At 45.3% G+C, this 24,027-nt stretch overlaps 1 protein-coding gene across 2 annotated transcripts in view; it reads right to left on the minus strand.

Annotated features, from left to right (window-relative positions):
• Nucleotides 1-24,027, minus strand: part of SNAP25 (synaptosome associated protein 25) — a 167,651-nt gene that overhangs the window by 78,252 nt on the left and 65,372 nt on the right. For both annotated transcript variants that reach the window (XM_040351310.1, XM_040351309.1), the window contains exon 2: nucleotides 4,393-4,518. In XM_040351310.1, the coding sequence (XP_040207244.1) occupies nucleotides 4,393-4,464 (72 nt within the window). In that variant the 5' untranslated portion in view covers nucleotides 4,465-4,518. The remainder of the gene's footprint in view (nucleotides 1-4,392; nucleotides 4,519-24,027) is intronic.

Below are 24,027 nucleotides of genomic sequence, written 5' to 3' on the forward strand. Positions count from 1 at the left end.
GACAAGGCTGGGTTTACACTGTGTGCGGACTCATCTCGCAGCAGGGGTCGGGTGCGTTCCCTGTTCTCCGTTTCAGGGACGAATCAGGTCTGAAGTTTTGCCTGAATTAGGACCTGAAAAAAAACCAAAGACGCACAGGACCTTTGTGCAATCCGCACCGCGGCCGACACAGAGATGTGTGAACCGGCTCCATTGAGAGCCGATTACAGTCTCCCATCATGTAAATTGGATGCAGGGAAACCCTAGACAGGGTTACCTTGAACACATCTGGGGCCCCTAATTACCAGGTGAAAAGTCTTTTCAACAAAAGTCAATAGCTGTCGATAAAAGGGTCATTATGGCCCAATCAGGTTTTTTAATTATTTAACAGACATGTTAGAGGGACAGATTGCCTTTGTTATAGGCAAAGACAAGTACAAAGTTGTGTTTATCATAATACACTATATTGTCAAAAGTTTTGGGACGCCCGCCTTTACACTCACATGCATTTTAATGGCATCCCAGTCTTAGTCCTTAGGGTTCAATATTGAGTTGGCCCACCCTTTGCAGCTATAACAGCTTCAACTCTTCCATAAAGACATGGATGAGTGAGTTTGGGATAAATTAGAGTGGAGACTGCAAGCCCACTCTTAGAACAATACTTACCCCCTGCCGCCCCCCCCCCTCTTAGAACAATACTTACCCCCTGCCGCCCCCACAAATTCCCCCTTCCAACACAATTTCCCTCCCCCCAATATCCTTTTGACCCCCACCTCACATGATACCATAGTGCCCAGGGCAGCCATTCCTCCTGCCCACCCATTGTCCTGGCCCTGGTAATAACTATAATGTGCATGTGCAGTGTACAGAATGCATTCCTTGTAGAGACTGGCCCTATACTGAAGGTTTTTAATGGAGAATGCCAACTCAGGTGTGGCTAGGAAGAAGCGCTTACTATAGAAGGATACAAAGACTACATCTTAGTTTGGTGAGTTGGAGGAAATGCATGGAATACTCAGGGAATTTTAAGTTTTTAGGCTCCATTACAAGTAGTGTGAATCCAAAGTCACGCAATTTCAAGTGATATGACTTTACACTCTCTGGCACTCAAGTCTTAACCACTTCCGGACCGCCGCATGTACATATACGTCGGCAGAATGGCACGTACAGGCACATTGGCGTACCTGTACGTACGTGCCTAGACGTGGGTCAGGGGTCCGATCGGGACCCCCCCCCCCCCGGGCCTGCAGCGGTCCCCGTGGCTGTCTGAGCGATCCGGGATGAGGGGGCGGCTGTTTGTTTTTGTCCGCCCCCTCCGGATCGCTCTCAGCCAATCCGCGCGCTCCCCCTGCGTGTCACTTCCTCCTCCTGTGTAAACACAGGAGGAAGTGATGTGATCTCTCCTCTCGGCAGTATTTTCAACCGCCGCTGAGGAGAGATCACATCACACAGTGAGTCTGCACAACACTACACTGACACCAGTACACGCAGGCACATTAACCCCTTGCGATCACCCCCTCCCCCACCCCCCTGTCACAGTGTCACTGAATGCAGTGATCATATATGTACTGATCACTGTATTTAGTGTCAGTGTGACAGGCAGTTAGTGTTAGGTCCAGGGTAGCCCCCGTACCCCCCCTAATAAAGTTTTAACCCCTTGATCACCGCCCTAGTTAACCCTTTCACTCCCTATTGCCAGTGTCACTAAGCGATCATTTTTCTGATCGCTGTATTAGTGTCGCTGTTTCCGCTAGGTAGCTATTTTTTTTTACTAAAGACATGTGGCTGAATACATTTTGGCCTAAATTATTGACTAAAATTTAGTTTATTTGATTTTTCCTATAACAAAAAGTAAAAAATATTGATTTTTTTTCAAAAATGTCGCTCTATTTTTGTATATAGCGCAAAAAATTAAAATCGCAGGGGCGATCTAATACCACGAAAATAAAGCTCTATTTGTGGGAAGAAAAGGACGCAAATTTTGTTTGGGAGCAACGTCGCACGACCGTGCAATTGTCTGTTAAAGCGACGCAGTGCCGAATTGTAAAAACCCCTTGGGTCATTTAGCAGCATATTGGTCCGGTCCTTAAGTGGTTAAAGAGGAAGTAAACCCTCTATTAAAAAAAAAAAAAAAAACCCTGCAAGATAAAGGCATAATGAGCTAGTATGCATAGCATACTAGCTCAATATGAATTACTTACCTGAGAACGAAGCCCCCGCAGCGGTCCTCAGACACCTCCTCCGTCGCCGCCATGATACCCAGAGTGACTTCCAGGTATCACTGCTCTGGCGCTGTGACTGGCCGGAGCAGCGATGACGTCACTCCCGCGGGAGCCGCCACTGACGACATGATGCCGTTGGTAGTGGCACGCTCAGTGTGCCTGCGCGCCATTGTCTACGGCGCATGCACCGTAGACACCAGGCGCAGTCTTTCTTGGAAATATCTCCTTAACGGTGTAGGTTAAAGCGGAGGTTCACCGGTAAAATGCTGTTTTTACCCTTAGATGGATGCTCATTTAGTCTAGGGGAATCGGCTAGTTGTTTTAAAATCCGAGCATTACTTACCTTTTTAGAGAGCGATCTTCTCCGCAACTTCCGGGTATGAGCTGCGGGACTGGGCGTTCCTTCTTGATTGACAGGCTTCCGACGGTCGCATCCATCGCGTCACGATTTTCCGAAAGTAGCCGAACGTCGGTGCGCAGGCGCAGTATAGAGCCGCACCGACGTTCGGCTTCTTTCGGCTACTCGTGACGCGATGGATGCGACCGTCGGAAGCCTGTCGGAAGACTGTCAATCAAGAAGGAACGCCCAGTCCCGAAGACCCATACCCGGAAGTGGCGCAGAAGATCGCCCTCTACAACGGTAAGTAATGCTCGGATTTTAAAACAACTAGCCGATTCCCCTAGACTAAATGAGCATCCATCTAAGGGTAAAAGAGCAAAAACAGCATTTATGGGTGAACTCCCGCTTTAAGGAGATATTTCTTGCACCTACAGGTAAGCCTTAATCTAGGCTTACCTGTAGGTCAAAGTGGTCTGTAAGGGTTTACAACCACTTTAAGAAAGTTACATCAAAGTAGTTCAGGAACCTTTTTCAAAGTCAGTGCACCTTTAAGTCACATAGATTGTAATGGACGAAATCCATAAATTCAATATTCTAAATCAACAGGCTGCCACTTGTCATGCGACTTTATGTGTCCATAATCGCATGACAAGTCACACTAGTGGGAACAGTGCCGTAAGGTCTCCATGGATCATGGACAGGTTGCTGGGGAAGGACACACAACATTAATCAGAAACTCTTTTTATCAACCAATATCACTGCTTGACATGAAGGCAAGCAAGGTACTTTACAGCAAAGTCCTTGAGGGAAATTTGTACTGAGAGAAATATATAGAGTGCCATTGCCTATCTGTGAGTCACTGAGTTAGAGTAAATCTACGGAAGATTTAGAGATTGGGGCCCGTATTCAGAACGAAGTTACGCTGGCGTATCTATTGATACGCCGCGTAACTTCTAGAATGCGCCGGCGTATCTTTTTTCTGTATTCAGAAAACAAGATACGCCAGAATTTTGGTAAGATCCGACTGGCGTAAGCCTCTTACGCCATAGTATGTTAGTTGCATATTTACGCTGGCCGCTAGGTGGCACTTCCATAGATTTACGCAAGGAATATGCAAATTAGGTAGATACACCGATTCACAAACGTACGTACGCCCGGCGCATTTTTTGACATCGTTTACAGAAGGCTTTTTCCAGCGTAAAGTTACCCCTCATAAAGCAGGGGTAAGTCATGTTAGGTATGGACGTCGGAATCGTACGAACAGCGTCGTATTTTACGTCATTTGCGTAAGTTGTTTGCGAATAGGGCTGTACGTAAGTTACGTTCACGTCGAAAGCATTGACAGTTTGCGGCATAATTTGGAGCATGCGCACTTGGAAACGTTCACGGACGGCGCATGCGCCGTTTGTAAGAAACGTCAATTACGTGGGGTCACAAGTAATTTAAATAAAACACGCCCACATCTTCCACATTTGAATTAGGCAGGCTTTACACTACGCCGCCGTAACTTAGGGCGCAAGTTCTTTCTGAATACAGAACTTGCGCCCTAAGTTACGGTGGCGTAGTGTATCTGAGATACTCTACGCCCACCGATAGATACGATAATGTATCTGAATCCGGGCCTGGGAGTTCTGGCTTCATTCTGACTTCACTTGCTGCATGCTTGTTCTGGGTCAGGGATCAGAAGCCTGAAACAGACCAGCAACTAGAATTTTTTATAATGTCAATGGTGACCTAAGGTGAACATAAGCTGGCTATGCCTTTTAATCCTTCTATGTATGGAAACTAGGGGCAATAATAATAAACCAGTGTATGTACCCAAAGAGAAGTCATATAAAACATAACACTCACCTCATCGGCCAGCTGGTCGGCACGCCGTTGCATCTCTTCGAGCTCATTGCGCATGTCAGCGTCCTCAGCCATTGTGATTGGATGTGTGCTTTGGGGTTGGGGAACTTGAAATGTGCAGCCTCAGACCTGTAAAGTAACAGAGTTCAAATATTAGACCTTTATCTACATTTTTATATTTAAAAATCAATAATCATCTTGCTTAGAAGTTATCTTTCATTGGTAACAGAGCAATGTATAAGAAGATACTGTATGTCGGATGCAGTGAAAATCGATCATTAAAGTGATATTAAAGCTTGTTTAAAAAAGAAAAAACAAACATGTTATACTTTAGCCCCATACACACGATCGAATTGTGTGTTGACAGGCTGTTGGCAGAAAATTTGACCGTTTATACGCTCCATCGGACAATTGTTGTCGGATTTTCCACCAACAAATGTGGAATAGCGTGCTTTAAAATTTTACGACAACAATTGTGCGTTGTCGGATTATCCGATCGTGTGTACAGAAGTCCTTCAAGTACAAACACGCATGCTCAGAAGCAATGATAAACATAACACAACATTAGCAGAAGTTGCCTAAAGGGTGGTGCTAAAGAGCTGAAAAAACACGTTGTTTTGTGTTTGTTGGCCAACAATTCTTTGCAGTTTGTCCGCGGAAAAGTCCTACGCTTTGTCCACAGAAAATTCTGATCGTGTGTACCAGGCTTTACCTACTCTGTGCAGTGTTTTTTTTTCCAGGTCCCCCCGCTGTAGCTCTTGGCTCCTCCCCCTTGAGCAGTGCCCCACAGAGAAAGCCCCTTGCCCTGGGGGCACCGCTGTGTGCTCACTCTTGAGTCTCTACTCTATGCTTCCACAAGACATATAGAGCCGCAGCTTGGCCCCAACCCCCCACTCTCTCCTCATTGGCTCTCCAATGGGCTCCCGCTGCTGTCTCAGCCAATGGAGAGGGAGAGTCCCCATACAGCTTAGGCTATAGTGAACACCGCTGGATTGGAGGGGGCTCAGGTAGGGATCGGGGCTGCACGCAAACGTTTTTTTTACCTTCATGCATGAAGGTAAAAAAAACTTCAGCCTTTAGAGACACTTTAAATTCACATGGCTGTTTGTCTATCAAAACTGCATGCAGATCAGGCAAAATTGAAGGTTCTCAGGCCCCGTACACACGAGAGGATCCATCCGCTGGAATTGATCCGCGGACCGGCTCCAGCGGATAGATCCCCTGGTGTGTACAATGCAGCGGATCTGTTTCCGCGGATTTTTATCCCCTGGGATGGATTTCAAGCGGATAAAAATTTGAAGACATGCTTTAAAATCTATCCGCTTGAATCCATCCCATTGGATTAATCCGCTGGTCTGTACAGACTCACCGGATCAATCCATCCGAATGAATCCCCCGCATGCGTCGTAATGATTCGACGCATGCGTGGAATTCCTTATATGACAGCGTCGCGCACGTCGCCGCGTCATCATCGCGGCGACGGCGCGACGCGTCATCGCGATGGGATTTCGGTGTGGATTTCGATCCGATGGTGAGTACACTCCATCGGATCAAAATCCTCGCAAATCCTCGAGAGGATTTATCTGCGGAAACGGTCCGGTGGACCATATCCGCGGATAAATCCTCTCGTGTGTACTAGGCCTCAGACTATATTTTCTGCAGATCGAATGTTCTTCATTGCATTGACCAAGCATTCCAAATAAAAAAATGGAATAGTCTTATATCTCAGGAATACACCTGTGTGTATATTATACATATTGTATTTTTTTTCTTTTTTTCCCTCACCAAAACTTTAATCGTAAAAGAGAAAAAATAAAATAAATTAAAAATGAAGAAAAGGAGGGAAAAAAGATTAAGTGAAAAAAAAAAAAAAAAAAAGTGAGAAGAGGGGGAGGGGAGGGGACTATGGAAATAAGGAAAGGTCGCTTGGGAAAAGGGGTACATGCAGTTTCAGTGGAACAACAACTATGCAATTTTTTTTTTAAACATACAATGTTAAAAAACAAACAAACTACAAGCTAGTACTGTAATGACTTGTGTAGTCATAGGCGTGTGCAAGGGGTGTGCCGGGTTTGCCTGGGGACACCCTAATCACCCTGTGTGGCGCAGATTGCCCCTGCTGATATTTCCCAAAGCTCCCAAATGGGGCTTCTAAAAAAATTGTAAAAAATGAATAAATAATATTAATAAAAAAAAAAAAAAAACTACTGACACCGACCTCTGCCCTACTGACACCATCTATATTGTATTACATTTGAGCTGCACACCCTAATACAATATGTTGCGCACACCTATGTGTGTAGTACACATTTAGCTGAAATAAAAAGTAGTCCTGAACAAAATATATATATACAGAGCTTTTTTTCCTCAGAAAATAGGTGTAGGAACTCAACCACGACCCAGTTCAGATTTCAAAAACAGTGGAAGGGTCTTAAAGGGGCATTAAATACCAGGATTGCACTACATACAGAGTGCAGAGTTCAGGGGGGGGGGGGTTACACACAGAGTGCAGAAAAGTCACTTGTAAACACAGAAACCAGACTTCTGTGTTTACAAGTGATTGTGGTGAGCAGGCACCAAAGGGTCTGAGCCAGAGGTGGTGGAACTGAGTTCCCCCAGAAAAAAAGCCCTGTATATATATATATACACACACACATACACACACACAGTACAGACACACACTTACACAGTATATACACTGTCTTAATATTCCTGACAACCTGTATACCGTCCTATAAAAGAGAAGTTGTCATTGGCACAGGTGTCTAGGAAAGGCTAATTCTCTTTTATCAGGCAGTTACCTACATGACATCAAAAAGACAAATGGGGAATATTTTTGTAAATATTTGAACAAGAATAAAATAGGTGATGATGCCGAGTGTGCTTGACAGCTGTGCTGAGGGTAAACATTGGTGAACAATGTATGCATCTCTAACTGACCTGGGGCTGTATACAGTGCTATGGAGTATTTCTATTGGATGGACCTGCTCTATAAATAATGCAACCCCTCTGTGTGATGATAAAAATAACACTTTAATTATATTTCAGTGAGATCTGCTAGCAGTACCTTCATTAATTATGCTGTACAGTGCGAAATAAATTTACCTCTATGCAAGGTTCAGTGATACAATAGTCATGGTCATCAAACATTTTAATAATGTTACACGTAATTTAGTGGTTGTAAAGAAAAGCCCGGAGTAAAAAGCCAAAAGGAAATAACGGAGGGCTGGCATGACCATAGTGTTTGGGGACCCAAGGGGTTAAGGAGCTGCTCAGGAAAAGGGGTGGTGCTGCTGGGTTCTTTTTCCCGGACTGAGGGAAGTTTATTTAAGGGAGGGGCGGAGCCTGGGTCACTGCAGCGTGAGAGAGTACAGTGGAAGGAGGCAGTTTTCCCACCCACCCTCCCGTTTTTGTTTGTTCGTGTGTTCTCTTCTTTTGCAGGTCATGGATGCAGGTCGTCATAGCAGTAGTAGCGGTGTGGCGGTATCATGTGGTCTCGGATGTTCAAAGAAAACAGTGATGACGGAAGTGTGGGGGGTCCAGCGGTTATGGACCCTCTCTGTATTCCACCGGAACGGTGTCCGCTGGAGTACGGGTATTGGTTGTACTGCGGGAAAGGGGGTGTCTCCATGCCTTTAAGGTTGGAGGCCGGTGTATGTTAAATGTCCCGCAGTATAAAGGTGGTGATTAAAGATTGGGGGTACCGTTTTGACCACATGGCTGTTTCTTATGGTTGCCGTTTTAAAATGGCTGTTTGTAAGAATTGTTCTATATATTTTAAGTGATTGAAAAATAATGTAAATTTGAAGAAGTTTTAGTCTATGTTAAAATTGTTAATAAAGTATGGCTGCTATGGCCAAGTTTTTTACTCCAACATCAGGTGTCGCCTCCATTACTAAGGTACGGTCAAGGGGGTGGTAACATGGTAGTCCTCATTAAGGTTTATAGTATGGGTTATCCAGACTACATGGGTGAAGGCTCAAGGTTTTTTACCTTTAAATGCATTGAGGTAAAAAAAAAAAAACTGTGTACAGCTCCCCCAACACCTACCTGGGCCCCATTTTGATCCAGCGATGTGCACAAGAGCCTCAGATGTCCCAGGTCTTTCCCTCCTCATTGGTTGAGACAGCAGCAGGAGCCATTGGCTCCCACTACTGTCAATCAGTCAGTATGTCAATGAGGAGAGAGCGGGAGGCTGGTTAGAGCTGCATCTGTGTGTGAATGGATACACAGAGCAGCGGCTCGAGAGCGAGCCTGCTTGGGTGCCACCATAGCAAGCTGCTTGCTGTGGGGGCACAAGGCAGGAGGGAGGGGCCTGAACCGCTGATGGGGGCTGCTCTGTGAAAATGTTTTGCATAGAGCAGGTGAATATGACATGTTTGTTATTCTTAAATATATATATATACATATGGTATATTAACCTTTACAACAGAGTTGCATGATTCTGGATAAAGCGAGAATCACAATTTTTTTTGCTTAGAAGAAAGATCACGATTTTCTCACGATTCTTGGTATAACATCATCTTTCACATTACACACAAAAAAAAGTTTTTTATTCATTAAAGTCTATTTTTCCCCCAAAAATTGCTTTTGAAAGACTGCATCGCAAATACAGTGGGGGTTATTTACTAAAAGAAAATCCACTTTGCACTACAAGTGTAAACAACAAGTGCATTTTTTGCTATTTTTAGCGGCGATATACCGTCGGAATTGCGGCGGTATTCTGCCGCTAGCGGTGCGGTATTAACCCCTTGCTAATGGCCGGAAAAGGGTTAATACCGCCGGCTAAGCGCCTCTGCAGAGGCGCATTGCCTGCGGTATTACCATGGTGCCCATTGCTTTCAATGGGAAGGAGTGGTGAAGGAGCGGTAACCACACCGCTCCTCTCACCGCTCCAAAGATGCTGCTGGCAGGACTTTTAGAGCGGTCCCGCCAGCGCATCGCCTCAGTGTGAAAGCCCTCGGGCTTATACATTGAGACTGCAGGGAAGGAGTTTTTTAGGCGGTATTTAGGCGCTATTTTTAGCGCTAAACCGCCTGAAAAACTCCTCAGTGTGAAAGGGGCCTAAGGCATATACAATTCATGTTAGTGGTCACAATTCAATTTTAAGCTTAGTGGTCCATGAAGTCCAAAAGGTTGAAGTTTGGCGATCACTGCCTTAGAGAGATGTCAGCACAGGACTGGTCACATCGACTGAGGGAGTCTACTTAAGCCAGTGATGAGGTTAGTATTATACCTGTCATGGACATGCAATAATGTCTGGCAGCTTACCTTCTCCTCATGTGTCCATTAGAGGCCTGACCCTCTTCTGGCTGCCTTTTTATCATCTCTCTTTCCTGTATGGCCTCACCCCAGGCCATCACAGGAAGCCTATATTAACTGTTGCACTGCAGGTCTGCTTTGCTGTTCAACCTTGTTGTTAGCTTTAGTTCCTGTCTGCAGTGTGCTACGTTTACCTTCCTGTGTACCGTTTTTGGCTCGTCCCTGACTTCTCCTGTTTGCCTGTGACCCTGACCTTTTGCCTGTCCCTCGGTTACCCTTGTCTGCCTGTTTCCCTGACCTCGGCTTACCCATCACTATCGCTTGTCCTGGTTGCTGCTTCCCCTCTCTCCCTGCGGAGCGTGACCTAGGGGATCCCAGGGGTCGCGACCTGGATCCAGCTGCAGCGAAGACCATCCTCACCACTAGAGGCTCTGGTGAACACAAAGCTGTGTCTTAGACTCCGCGCCCTGGGGAATCTTGGGCTCACGCTTCCTCTCTGATTGTAGCAGTCGGCTATAGAGTTCACTACCCTGTGGTGCATCTCTGACCCCAACGGGGTGCACTTGTCATCTGGCCACAGGTGACCTGACAATACCCTATCTGTGCACTCCTAGACTAAATGAGCTTTTAACCCTTGCAACTTTGTCACAGCAAGTTTATATGCTGATAACTGTGTGGTTGACACATATTAAAGTTGAACTCCAGAAAAAGCAAACATTTTCTACATGAGACGTGTATTCTTAAAGCGGTTGTAAAGTCCCTTAAATATTTTTTATTTTTTTGGTCACCTGTAAGGCATAAAAGGCATAATGAGCTAGTATGCACCACATACTAGCTCATTATGAAATACTTACCTTAGAACGAGGCGTCGTTAACTTATCTGGTCCACGCCAAGGTAGCTGACATGTTGCCTCGGCATGTCTTCCAGGTATCGCGGCTCCAGCGCTGTGAGTGGCTAGAGCCGCGATGTTGTCACTCCCGTGCATACGCGCGGGAGACTTCTTTCCGGCAAGGTCCGGCGTCTGCCGGGCCTTCAGCCGAGAATCCCCTGTGCGCATGCAAGGGCAATATCTCCTAAACCGTTGTTTTCTGCAGCCTGTAGTGGGTGGAGCCTGCTGGTCCCTCCCACAGCTTTTCTCTCTGCACAGGCTATGTACAGCACAGTGATGATGTCACCGCTACTTTTACAAATAAACATCTGTGTTTGCAGAGACATTTGGTGCACAGAAAGTGGATTCTTTGTAGCTGCTGAGGGATATATTTAAATGAAAGTTTTTGTGCCTGGGGTTAGGCTTCATGCACACTTTGCTCCTTTAGATGACTTTTCTCCTTACAGGAGAAAAGCAGCTTTAAAAATGCAGGAAATGCTGCGTTTTTCACAAACGTTTATGCTAGCCATTAGAATGCATTAAAGTGGTTTAAACTTCAGACATGAAATATAAACAAAACGTATTCCTTTATAGCAGGGCTCAACATTTCATGTCCTGAGCTACTAGCCAGGCCTCAAGGGTTAGTAGCCACCAGTGCCCCACCCAACTCCTATCCCACCCCGCCCAACCCCTACCCTGCCTACCCCAAATTCCACCCCTAAACACGCCCTCATATATTATCTCATGAAATGACACTTAAATGTTTTATGCAGAATTACGTTACATAAATAAATATTAACAACAACTTTATCAGTGCAGCCTCACCTGTGCCCCTCAACGCAGTCTCACCTGTGCTCATCAATGCAGGTTCACCTGTGCCCACCATTGCAGCCTCACCTGTGCCTGTCATTGCAGCCTAACCTGTGCCCATCAATGCAGCCTCACCTGTGCCCACCATTGCAGCCTCGCTGTGCGCATTGCAGCCTTACTGTGCCCACCATTGCAGTCACACTGTGCCCACCATTGCAGCCTCACTGTGCCCATTGCAGCCTTACTGTTCCCATAATTGCAGCCACACTTAGCCCACCATTACAGCCTCACTGTGCCCACCATTGCAGCCTCACTGTTCCCACCATTGCAGCCAAACTGTGCCCACCATTGCAGCCTCACTGTGGCCACACTGTGCGCTCAATTGCAGCCTCACTGTGCCAATCATTGCAGTCTCACTGTGCCCACCATTGCAGCCTAAATTGTGCCCGTCAATCCAGCCTCACCTGTGCCCAGTGCAGCCTTACTGTGCCCACCATTGCAGTCACACTGTGTCCACCATTGCAGCCTCACTGTGCCCACCATTGCAGCCTCACTGTGCCCACCATTGCAGCCTCACTGTGCCAACCATTGCAGCCTCACTGTGCCAACCATTGCAGCCTCACTGTGCCCACCATTTCAGCCACACTGTGCCCACCATTTCAGCCTCACTGTACCCACTATTGCAGCCACACTGTGCCCATTGCAGCCTCACTGTGCCCACTATTGCAGCCACACTGTGCCCATTGCAGCCTTACTGTGCCCACTATTGCAGCCTCGCCTGGGCAGAGGAATGCATGACTGGAGGAAGAGGAGAGCCGAGGGATCACAAAGCAGGATAGCACGCTGTTACAGCTTACATTACAATTGTCTCCACTCTGCTCGACACACCCCCGCCTCCTCCTGACCCTGTGCCTGTGATAGACAGAATGCCGATCCTATGCTAGGATGTGTGCCGTGTGATGGGAGGTGGGGTTTGTCCCTTCCTTCCAATCAGCTGTCAGAGCTCTCCTCACTGAGCTCTGCAGTGTGTGACTTCAGAGAAGAGCAGACTGCAGATAGATAGGTACAACTTATTTAGAAGGATTTGTTTAATTTCTGTGTCTCATCTGAGGACAGTCACTTCACTGGATAAATGTAAAGGTTTACAACCACTTTACCAAGAGGACATACATAAACGCACGTTTGTGCACATTTGCACGTATTTTTCTACTTAAAACCTTGTGTTGTTTTTTTTTTCTGCCTCCAAACACTCCTGCCTATTAACCTACATATAACATGCACTTTGATGCATTTGCAGTGTGTATTAACAGGCCTTGGACAAGGGCTGTTAACCCCATCCACTACAAATTCTAAACCTAAAAATGCATTGAAAACAAACTCCAAAATGCCTATTAACCACTTAAGCCCCGGACCAAAATGCTGCCTAAAGACCCAAGGGGTTTTTACAGTTCGGGACTGCGTCGCTTTAACAGACAATTGCGCGGTCGTGCGACGTGGCTCCCAAACAAAATTGGCGTCTTTTTTTCCCCACAAATAGAGCTTTCTTTTGGTGGTATTTGATCACCTCTGCGGTTTTTATTTTTTGCGCTATAAACAAAAATAGAACGACAATTTTGAAAAAAATGCAATATTTTTTACTTTTTGCTATAATAAATATCCCCCAAAAACATATATAACATTTTGTTTTTCCCTCAGTTTAGGCCGATACGTATTCTTCTACCTATTTTTGGTAAAAAAAATCGCAATAATCGTTTATCGGTTGGTTTGCGCAAAATTTATAGTGTTTACAAAATAGGGGATAGTTTTTTTTTTTTTTTTTTACTACTAATGGCGGCGATCAGCGATTTTTTTCGTGACTGCGACATTATGGCGGACACTTCGGACAATTTTGACACATTTTTGGGACAATTGTCATTTTCACAGCAAAAAATGCATTTAAATTGCATTCTTTATTGTGAAAATGACAGTTGCAGTTTGGGAGTTAAACACAGGAGGCGCTGTAACATTTAGGGGTCACTGTGTATGTGTTTACTAGTGTAGGGGGGTGTGGCTGTAGGAATGACGTCATCGATCGTGTCTTCTCTATAAATAGGATGACGCGATCGATGCGCCGACACAGTGAAGCACGGGCACGTTCTTCAGCTCCGGAGCGGCTATAAACGAATAGCCGCGCCGTCGTCCCGGATCACTCCTGAAGCCACGGGGACCGCCGCATGTACCGGGGGGGGGGGTCCCGATCGGACCCCCGACCCACGTCAAGCAGGGCACGTATATATACGTTGATGTGCCTGCCTGTGCCATTCTGCTGACGTATATGTACATGAGGCGGTCCTTAAGTGGTTAATGTACGAAGAAAACGCATGTTGGCACATGATAACACACCTACCTAATGCTACAAAAAGAAAAGCACACCTCTATGCACAAGCATAGATCCAAACGGACCCTTAGGGGTTGATTTACTAAAACTGGAGAGAGCAAAATCTGGTGCAGCTGTTCATGGTAGCCAATCAGCTTCAAACTTCAGCTTTTTAAATAAGACTTTGACAATAAAACGTAGAAGTTGGTTTCTATGAAGAGCTGCATCAGATTTTAGTAAATTACCCCTTAGGCCCCATACACACGAGAGGATTTATCCGCGAATACGTTCCAGCGGAACGTTTCCGCGGATAAATCCTCTCGAGGATTTCAGCGGATTTCTCATGCGATGGAGTGTACTCACCATCGCATTGAAATCCGCGCCGAAATCCTCTGGCGATGACGTGTCGCGCCGTCGCCGCGATTATGACGCGGCGATGTGCGCGACGCTGTCATATAAGGAATTCCACGCATGCGTCGAATCATTACGACGCATGCGGGGGATCCCTTCGGACGGATGGATCCGGTGAGTCTGTACAGACCAGCGGATCCATCCGTTGGGATGGATTCCAGCAGATGGATTTGTTTAGCATGTCAGCGAATATTCGATCTGCTGGAATCCATTCCAGGGGAGATATATCCGCGGAAACAGATCCGCTGGAGTGTACACACCATAGGATCTATCCGCTGAAACCCATTCGCTGGGATTTTTCAGCGGATGGATTCTATCGTGTGTATGGGGCCTAAGATTTATTTTAAAGTGAACCTTTGGACAAACAAAGCGACACAAATCAATGAATTAGTAAGCTTCTTTGACAAAACTTCTGTTTTGATTGCTTTACGCAAGTTGTTAAGGTACGTAAATGAGCAGTTTTGATAACATTAGCGCTAACTTCCCAGACCTTTATTTTCACATATTTTTCACTTTATTGCTCACTGTAAAATACACTTTAAGGTATAAATCCACAAGAGAAGTGTATTTTCCAGCAGTCTGCAAAAAGCAACTATTTTAGTCATTCTAAAATTATAGTTTCTATCAATCGGTAAAAAGGGTTGAGCTTGCTGCAGACATTATTACTGCAGTGGTTTAATGTAATGAGAGCAATATTTTTAAAGGTGGCCTCGGGTTTTGTGGTCCTCCAGGATTTAAAGCCTTCCATTTAATGTTTCTCTGAATAGAGTATGTAATAACTCATCTCAAGAAACTGCAGTAATGGTGTAGTTTGTGGATACAGGTGACTTATGAAACTTGTCATACTGTCAGTTTTCAAAGCACTAGCACTCTGTCAGGATTGCTTTAAGCCTAGGTTCACACTGCTGCAAATTCAAAATCGCGGTAAAATGCGCAATTTTACCGTGATTTCGCGGCTGCGATTTTGCCGCGATTTCGGCCGCAATTTAATGTAAATCGCGGCCCGAAATCGCAAAAAGTAGTACAGGAACTACTTTTTGAAATCGCAGATGCGGTGTCGCACTGATTAGGACAGTGCCATTGCCGACAATTGCCTCCGATTTGAGATGCGATTTGACATGTCAAATCGTATCTCAAATCGTTCCAAATCGTACCCAGTGTGAACCAGGGCTAAAGGAAACATAAATGATTGTATTTCTTTATTTCGTTCAGGAATAAAAAAAATTCATGTTTAAAAACTATTTCATATGAAATATTGCATAATAATAATATGCAAAATTCTATCCAACCAGCAGATGGTGCTGAAGTCTCTTTCTCAACTATTCAGCTATTTCAGTTTTCAGCTGTGCTCAAAGAAGCATGTGGTTTTAAAGGAGGGATCAATGGAATGTTTCAGTCAGACAATGCTGTCTCTTCATAAAACTCATCATACTTTTGGTATCTTGTCATTCATTAAACCTTCTTGTAAAACACATATATATATATATATATATATATATATATATATATATATATATATATATATATATATATATATATATATATATATATATATATATATATATATATATAACACACGCTATATTACCAAAAGTATTTGGGCGCCTACCTTCTCACGCACATGACCTTTAATGTAATTCCACTCTTAGACCCCTTTCACACTGAAGGCGCTTTACAGGAATTTTAGCGCTAAAAATGGCACCTGTAAAGCACCTGTAAACTGCCTCCCATGCCTCCCCAGTGTGAAAGTCCAAGTGCTTTCACAATGGGGCATTGCACTTGCAAGACGAAAAAAAAAGGGCCTGCAAAGCACTTCAGCACTTTTAACCACTTGTTAACCCCGTCTTTGGGGTTAAAAGCATCTCGCTCCCACCCGCACAGTGCCGGTAAAGCGCTGCTAAAATGAGCGGCGCTTTACCACTAGCGCAGGGCTGCATTCAGTGTGAAAGGGGTCTTAGTCCATAGGGCTCAATATTGAGTTGGCCCTTTGCAGCTATAACAGCTTCAACTCTTCTGGGAAGGCTGTCCACAAGGTTTAGGAGTGTGTCTATGGGAATGTTTGACCATTCTTCCAGAAGTGCATTTGTCAGGTCAGGCACTGATGGGGAGGAAAAGGCATGACTCGCAGTCTCAGCTCTAATTCCTAATCCCAAAGATGTTCTATTGGGTTGAGGTCAGGCCTCAAGTTCCTCCACCCCAAACTGTCTTTATTGGCCTTGCTTTGTGCACTGGTTCAAATCACTTGGTGGAGGGGGAATTAGAGTGTGGGGTTGTTTTTTCAGGGGTTGGGCTTGGCCCCTTAGTTCCAGTGAAGGGAACTCTTAAGGTGTCAGCATATCAAGACATTTTGGACAATTTCATGCTCCCAACTTTGTAGGAACAGTTTGGGAATGACCACTTTCTGTTCCAACATGACTGCGCACCAGTGAACAAAGCAAGGTCCATAAGGGCCTTGATGAGCGAGTTTTGGGTGGAGGAACTTGACTGGCCTACACAGAGTCCTGACTTCAACCCGATAGAACACCTTTGGGATGAATTTGAGTGGAGACTGTGAGCCAGGCCTTCTCGTCCATACCAGTGCCTAACCTCACAAATGAGCTTTTGGAAGAATGGTCAAGCATTCCCGTAGACACTTGAAGCTGTTGTAGCTGCAAAGGGGGGGGGGGGTCAACACATTATTGAACCCTACAGACTAAGGATGGGATGCCATTAAAATTCATGTGCATGTAAAGGCAGGCGTCCCAATACTCATAGGCGTGCGCACATAGGGTGTAAGGTGTGCCTGGGCACACCCTAATCACCCTGTACTATGCAGATTCCCCCTGCTGCCTGACTGCAGAGAAAGGGACTGGGGACCACTGATATTTCACCAAAGCCCCCAAACAGGGCTCCTAAAAAAAAACTAATATTAAAAATAAATAATAAAAATAAAATTGTAAAAAAAAAATAATAATAATAATAATAATAATACAAATAAAGATAAACTACTAACACCGATCTCTGCCCTACTGACTTGCCCACTGCCATATATGGTATATTACACACACATATGTGTTTGAGCTTTGGTGTGCACACCCTAATGCAATAGGCTGCGCACACCTATGCCAATACTATTGGTAATTTAGTGTATACTGTATATACTGCACAGCAATTTCAACAGCTAGCCAAAAGAGACTTTACAATTTCCCTTTAATTTGAAACCAATAATATTACAAAACTACAGAAATCCACCCAATACAGCAGGCAATTAACAGTTGATGATCTTGCCTTTCCTTATCATCAGTAACATATGATGCCAACTGCAGGCATGGCTCATGACAGCAAACATTTGAATATTTCTCCCTTGGCATAGCAGACATTTCACAAGATTATTACACTATGGGATATATCTGATAAAGTACACAGCGATGTGCAAACTACAGAACTTACGGCAACCTATGAGAAACCATCTTCACTATTCAATTGGCTGCACCTCACATAAATATTTATATAGGTATAGAAAATACATTATATGCAGGCCATTCTTTTCCACTGTTTCAGCTTCAGGGACTGGAGCAGCAGCAGATCCTCAATTGGTTTGGGGGAGGGGGGGGGGATAAGCTTTCATTCATGATTTATTTTAGACTGTGTAGTTCAGAGTACTATGCAGCATGGCAAAGATTAAACAGAATGGAAGTAGAGGATTTATTTGACGACTAATAAAGGATCTGAGATTCCCCGGACCAATCAGCTAAATGACTGCTCCACGTGACCAGCTGGATGATATGATAAGCACTACGCTTTTCCAGTCACATGACGTGAAGATTAGAGCCCACACCGTGAAATCGCTCCTGCCTGATAGTCTTTGTGAGAAGAAAAAGCTTGTTCTCATGCTGCTTAGCAATGACAGTGACTGCGGATTACCTGCAGCAATTAACCTATTTTTAAATGTGAACTGTAATCAATCATATCCAATTCTTACTACGCTCTGCTAATTCGTAAGATGGTGGGATACCAGACTACTTATTAATATTCATGTGGGAGATTTTATTATTTTTTTAAGAAAATATATTTTATGTTTTGTACTACATTTCTTTATTAAGCCTTTGCTGCAGAAAAAATGTCTGCTGATTTTAAGGCCTCGTTTTATTTTTTTTTACTTTTATTTATTACAGGTACATATATAACGCTTTGAAAAAGAAAAAAACTATGCGTATAAATCTTGAGATAAAAACAACTAATACAAAATTTAGTAAAACTTAAACAGTAGTTATCAGTGGAGGCTGGTGCTAAACTTACCACTCACTCCTCAACGGAACGGTCCCCCTCCACACTCACCCCTCCACGGCACGGTCCCCCTACACTCACCCCTCCACGGCCCAGCCCCCCCCCCCACGCACACTCACCCCTCCACAGCATGGTTCCTTCGCACTCACCCCTCCATGGCACGGTCCTTCCGTCCTCACCCCTAAACGGGACGGTCCTCCCACCCTCACCCCTCCATAGCACAGTCCCCCCGCACTCACCCCTCCACAGCACGGTCCCTCCGCACTCAGTCCCCTTCACAGCATGGTTCCTCCGCACTCACCCCTCCACGGCACGGCCCCCCCGCACTCAGCCCCTTTACAGCACAGTCCCCCCGGACTCACCCCTTCACAGCACGGTCCCCCCACACTCAGCCCCTTCACGGCATGGTCCCCTCCCACTCAGCCCCTTCACGACATGGTCCCCCTGCACTCAGCCCCTTCCCGGCACGGTCACCCCGCACTCATCCCCTTCACAGCACGGCCCCCCGCACTCACTCCTTCAGGACACAGTCCCCCTGCACTCACCCCTTCAGGGCTTGGTCCCCCCGCACTCACCCCTTCACAGCACGGTCCCCCCACACTCAGCCCCCTCACGGCATGGTCCCCTCACACTCAGCCTCTTCATGGCATGGTCTTCCCGCACTCAGCCCCTTCACGGCATGGTCCCCTCACACTCAGCCTCTTCACGGCATGGTCTCCCCGCACTCTGCCCCTTACCGGCACGGTCACCCCACACTCATCCCCTTCACAGCACGGCCCCCCGCACGCACCCCTTTATGGCACGGTACCCCTGCACTCACCCCTTCATGGCACGATCCCCCTGCACTCACTCCTCCATAGCACGGTCCCTCCCCCCCTTCCATCGCACGGTCCCCCCTCACTCACCCCTCCACAGCACGGTCCCCCGCTCTCACCCCTCCATGGCACGGTCCCTCCGTACTCACCCCTCCATGGCACGGTCCCTCCGCACTCACCCCAGAATCCACCGGCTACTTCCTGGTTTAGATGAATAGTCATTCTGCCTACCTGCAAATCTGTGGCTTTGCCAAGTTACCATTAGCCTGGGCACTGGCACACATGGGGCGTAAAGAAAAGTATTTATGGCAATAGAAAGAATAAAAAGCTTCTATTTACATAGCCTTTTATTTCAAACGTGACAGCACTTTTACCGTATGTCTTTTTTCATACTTTTTACTTTCCCGTGTGTTCTCGTTTCTGACCAACGTGAACTCCATGCTCAAGATTAAGGCAGTGCTGGAAAATAATGGTGGTCACACAAAATATTGACACTTTGGGCCCAATTTGGACATTTTCACTTAGGGGTGTACTCACTTTTATTGCCAGCTAGAAATGAATGGCTGTGTGTTGAGTTATTTTGAGGGGACCGCAAATTTACACTGTTATACAAGCTGTACACTCATTACTTTACATTGTAGCAAAGTGTAATTTCTTCAGGGTTGCCACATGAAAAGATATAATAAAATATTTACAAATGTTAGGGGTGTACTCACTTTTGTGAGATACTGTATATCAAATACACTTTTCAAAACAATAAGGCCCCATATAATGACATTCCTTAGTGTTTGAAATTGTAGCATGAAAATAGTGAACACCGTACATTCTATTATTAGACCAGCTTTTGTTTCTTCAACCCAAGTGCTCTGTATCTTAAGCAGAGCTCAGGTCTAAGTGGAATTCTGAAGCGTTTATATTACTCGGTAATCCAGTATTAACTCTGTTGATCTCTCACACAAATCCCAAAAGTGAGCACAGTTTGACACAGCCAAGGAAAAAAAAAAAAAGGACGAGATGTTAAAAGTCATGGTAATGACAAAAAAAGAGGATACTGATATTATATTACATGAAATTTATATATTTAAATTCCTTGGTAGTTTCTCTTCAGCAAAGAGACTTAAGCCCCATACACACTATCAGTTTTCCTGCTGGTTTTCTCTTCAGGTTTACCAAAACCATGTAGTGCAAGGGCCTGCTGATTGCATTCAAATTAAAAATTCTTGAGGTTTGACCTCATATTAGATGGTTTTGGTAAACCTGAAGAGAAAACCTGCAGGAAAACTGATAGTGTGTATGGGGCTTGACATATGCAGTTCTTTAGACCTGCTCAAGCATTTTCGACCAAGTGCAAGTAGTCTAATACCGGCTGTTAAAGCAGAGTTCCACTCGTTTTGTAAGTTTATTAAACTACAAAATGTGTAGCTGCTGACTGTTAAACACTGACTGTTAAACACTTGCTTACATAAACCCCCTTCGTTCCCAGGCGAAATTTCAGCTTCCGGCACTGCGTCGGTTTAACTGACATTTGCGTGGTCGTGCGACGTGGCTCCCAAACAAAATTGACGTCCTTTTTTCCCCACAAATAGAGCTTTATTTTGGTGGTATTTGATCACCTCTGCGGTTTTTATTTTTTGCGCTATAAACAAAAAAAAGCGACAATTTAAAAAAAATATATATATATTTTTTACTTGTTGCTATAATAAATATCCCAATTTTTTTTTTTTAAAACATTTTTTTTTCTCAGTTAAGGCCGATACGTATTTTTCGACGTCTTTTTGTAAAAAAAAATAAAAATCGCAATAAGCGACTGGTTTGCGCAAAAGTTATAGCGCCTACAAAATAGGGGACAGAATTATTATTATTTTTTTATTTATTTTTTTACTAGTAATGGCGGCGATCTGCGATTTTTATTGGGACTGTGACGTTATGGCGGACACATCGGACACTTTTGACACAAATTTGGCGCCATTCACATTTATACAGCGATCAGTGCTATAAAAATGCACTAATTACTGTATAAATGTGACTGGCAGTGAAGGGGTTAACACTAGGGGGTGAGGAAGGGGTTAAATGTGTATCCTATGTGTGTTCTAACTGTGTGGGGGGAGGGGGGTGACTGGGGGAGGTGACCGATGCTGTGTCCTTATGTACAAGGGACACAGATCGGTCTCCTCTCCTCTGACAGCACGTGGAGCTCTGTGTTTACACACAGAGCTCCACGTCCCTGCTGTCTTACCGACGATCGCGTGTACCCGGCAGACATCGCGGCCGCCAGGTACACGCATCGGGTCCCGAGCGATGCGCCGGGACAGTGTTTACCCGCTGCGCGCCCCCCAGTGGCGCGCGCGGGTAATGCTTTTAAATGACGTCCAAAGATGTCCAGTTGGCACTTGAGAGCCGTGCTGTTGACGTCTTTTGTCAATAGCGCGGGTCTCAAGTGGTTAATAAACAGACACTCATCTGTCCCACACTCCAGCGATGTGGCCACCCAAAGCCTCGCTCCTCTCCCTCTCCTCGGTGCCGGAATTGCAAGTGTGGACACCCAGCCGTGACAGCTTGTGGTTTCAAAATAGGTGCGCACTGCGCAAGTTGCGCTGCGGTCTCTTAGTGACCAGGCAATCTTCTGGGACCTGTGACGTGTCCCAGAACATTGCAGAGAGGGGGGGAGAGGAGGAGTCGCCTAAGTGGCAAGGCTCCCTTCCTCTTTCTATTCACTACTAAAATGAAGGAAAATAATCAAACTTCAAAACCATACATTGGGTAATTATCTCAAAACAAGATGACTACTGGGTAACAACTAGGTCCCAAGCCTAGATTATCCAAATGTAAATCAAGATTTAGCCAGGAGGGGGGGGGGGGGGGGCAACTCCCTTGATCGCTCTTTGATCTAGCCGGGAACAAGGTCCAGATGTTGGGTAGCGGGGTTGGTGTCTGACTGCCGTAGCCAGGAGCCCTCAGTCCACAGCGTGAACCCAGTGGGGTGGCTGGGGGGGCTCAGCGGAAGTGGGGATGGTGCCGATCTCCTACATGCTTGAATACTCTTTATATGTTTTGGGGATTAGTATATAATCCACAAGAAGGATCTATATAATAACCTTAAAGCGGGGGTTCACCCTTAGAGGGCACTTTTCCCCCTTAGATTCCTGCTCGTTTTTACTAGGGGAATCGGCTATTTATTTTAAAATATGTGCAGTACTTACCCGTTTACGAGATGCATCCTCTCCGTCGCTTCCGGGTATGGGCTTCGGGAATGGGCGTTCCTTCTTGATTGACAGGCTTCCGAGAGGCTTCCGACGGTCGCATCCATCGCGTCACGATTTTCCGAAAGAAGCCGAACGTCGGTGCGCAGGCGCAGTATAGAGCCGCACCGACGTTCGGCTTCTTTCGGCTACGAGTGACGCGATGGATGCGACCGTCGGAAGCCTCTCGGAAGGCTGTCAATCAAGAAGGAACGCCCGCTCCCGAAGACCCATACCCGGAAGCGACGGAAGAAGATGCAGCTCGAAAACGGGTAAGTACTGCTCATATTTTAATACAAATAGCCGATTCCCCTAGACCGAACGAGCAGGAAGCTAAGGGGAGAATTTTTTTTTTTTTACAAATGGGTGAACTCCCGCTTTAAAGCGGGAGTTCACCCCAAAAAAAATGTTTAACATTACATTCAGCCGAGTTGTACTAATGACAATCGGCTGTTTTTTTCCCCCCGTACATACCGACTTTCACCGCTGCTTTCGGGTATGTCGTCTTCGGGACTGGGCGTTCCTATCTGATCGACAGGCTTCTTTCCGTCGCATACAGCGCGTCACGGGTTGCCGAAAGAAGCCGAACGTCGGTGCGGCTCTATACGGCGCCTGCGCACCGACGTTCGGCTTCTTTCGGCAACTCGTGACGCGCAGTATGCGACGGTCGGAAGCATGTCAGATAGGAACGCCCAGTCCCGCACAAGACATACCCGGAAGCGGCGGTGAAAGTCGGTATGTACGGAGAAAAAAAAAAAAACACAGCCGATTGTCATTAGGACAACTCGGCTGAATGTAATGTTAAAAATTGATTTTTTGGGTGAACCTCCACTTTAAGCCACTCCTCTTACTTATATTTCTGATTGTTACTGATAGCCATTAGTACTGTTTGACAATGGTAAGCTTATTGTATTGCATTGCATCTATTATGCCCAATGTTTACTTTCATTGTTATATGCAAGGCCTTGCAGGCCATGACTGCTAATTCTAACGTTACTATGCTTTACGTTGTTGGAAATCAATAAACATATTGAAACACAAATGCATGGAATTCTACATTCCATGTGGCCCTCAGTTGGGAAAAAATCATTTGTATTGAATTTGTATACTACAAATATCTATGAAAATTGAATTTAAACATTCTATACATTGTAGAGCTGCACGATTCTGGCCAAAAGGAGAATCACATTTTTTTTGCTTAGAATAAAGATCACGATTCTCATGACATAACATCACCTTTCACATTATACAAAAAAATTGGGCTGTTTAATTTTTGATTATATCATTAAAGTGTGTTTTTTCCCAAAAAATGGTGTGTTACAGTGTGACATAAAATATTGCAACAATGACCATTTTAATCTCTTAGGTCTCTGCTAAAAACAAATATATAATGTTTGGGGGTTCTAAGTAATTTCCTAACAAATAATACTGATTTTGACTTGTAAACAAGTGTCAGAAAAAGGTTTATAGGTGGATTCAGAGAGAGTTAGGCCGGCATATCAGTAGATACGCCGACCTAACTCGGAATCTGCACCATCCTAAGTTTAAGTGTATTCTCAAACTGAGGTACACTTAAACCTAGCTAAGATACGACAGCCTGCGCCGTCGTA

Source organism: Rana temporaria, chromosome 4 (genome assembly GCF_905171775.1).
Source record: "Rana temporaria chromosome 4, aRanTem1.1, whole genome shotgun sequence".
NCBI lineage: Eukaryota > Metazoa > Chordata > Amphibia > Anura > Ranidae > Rana > Rana temporaria.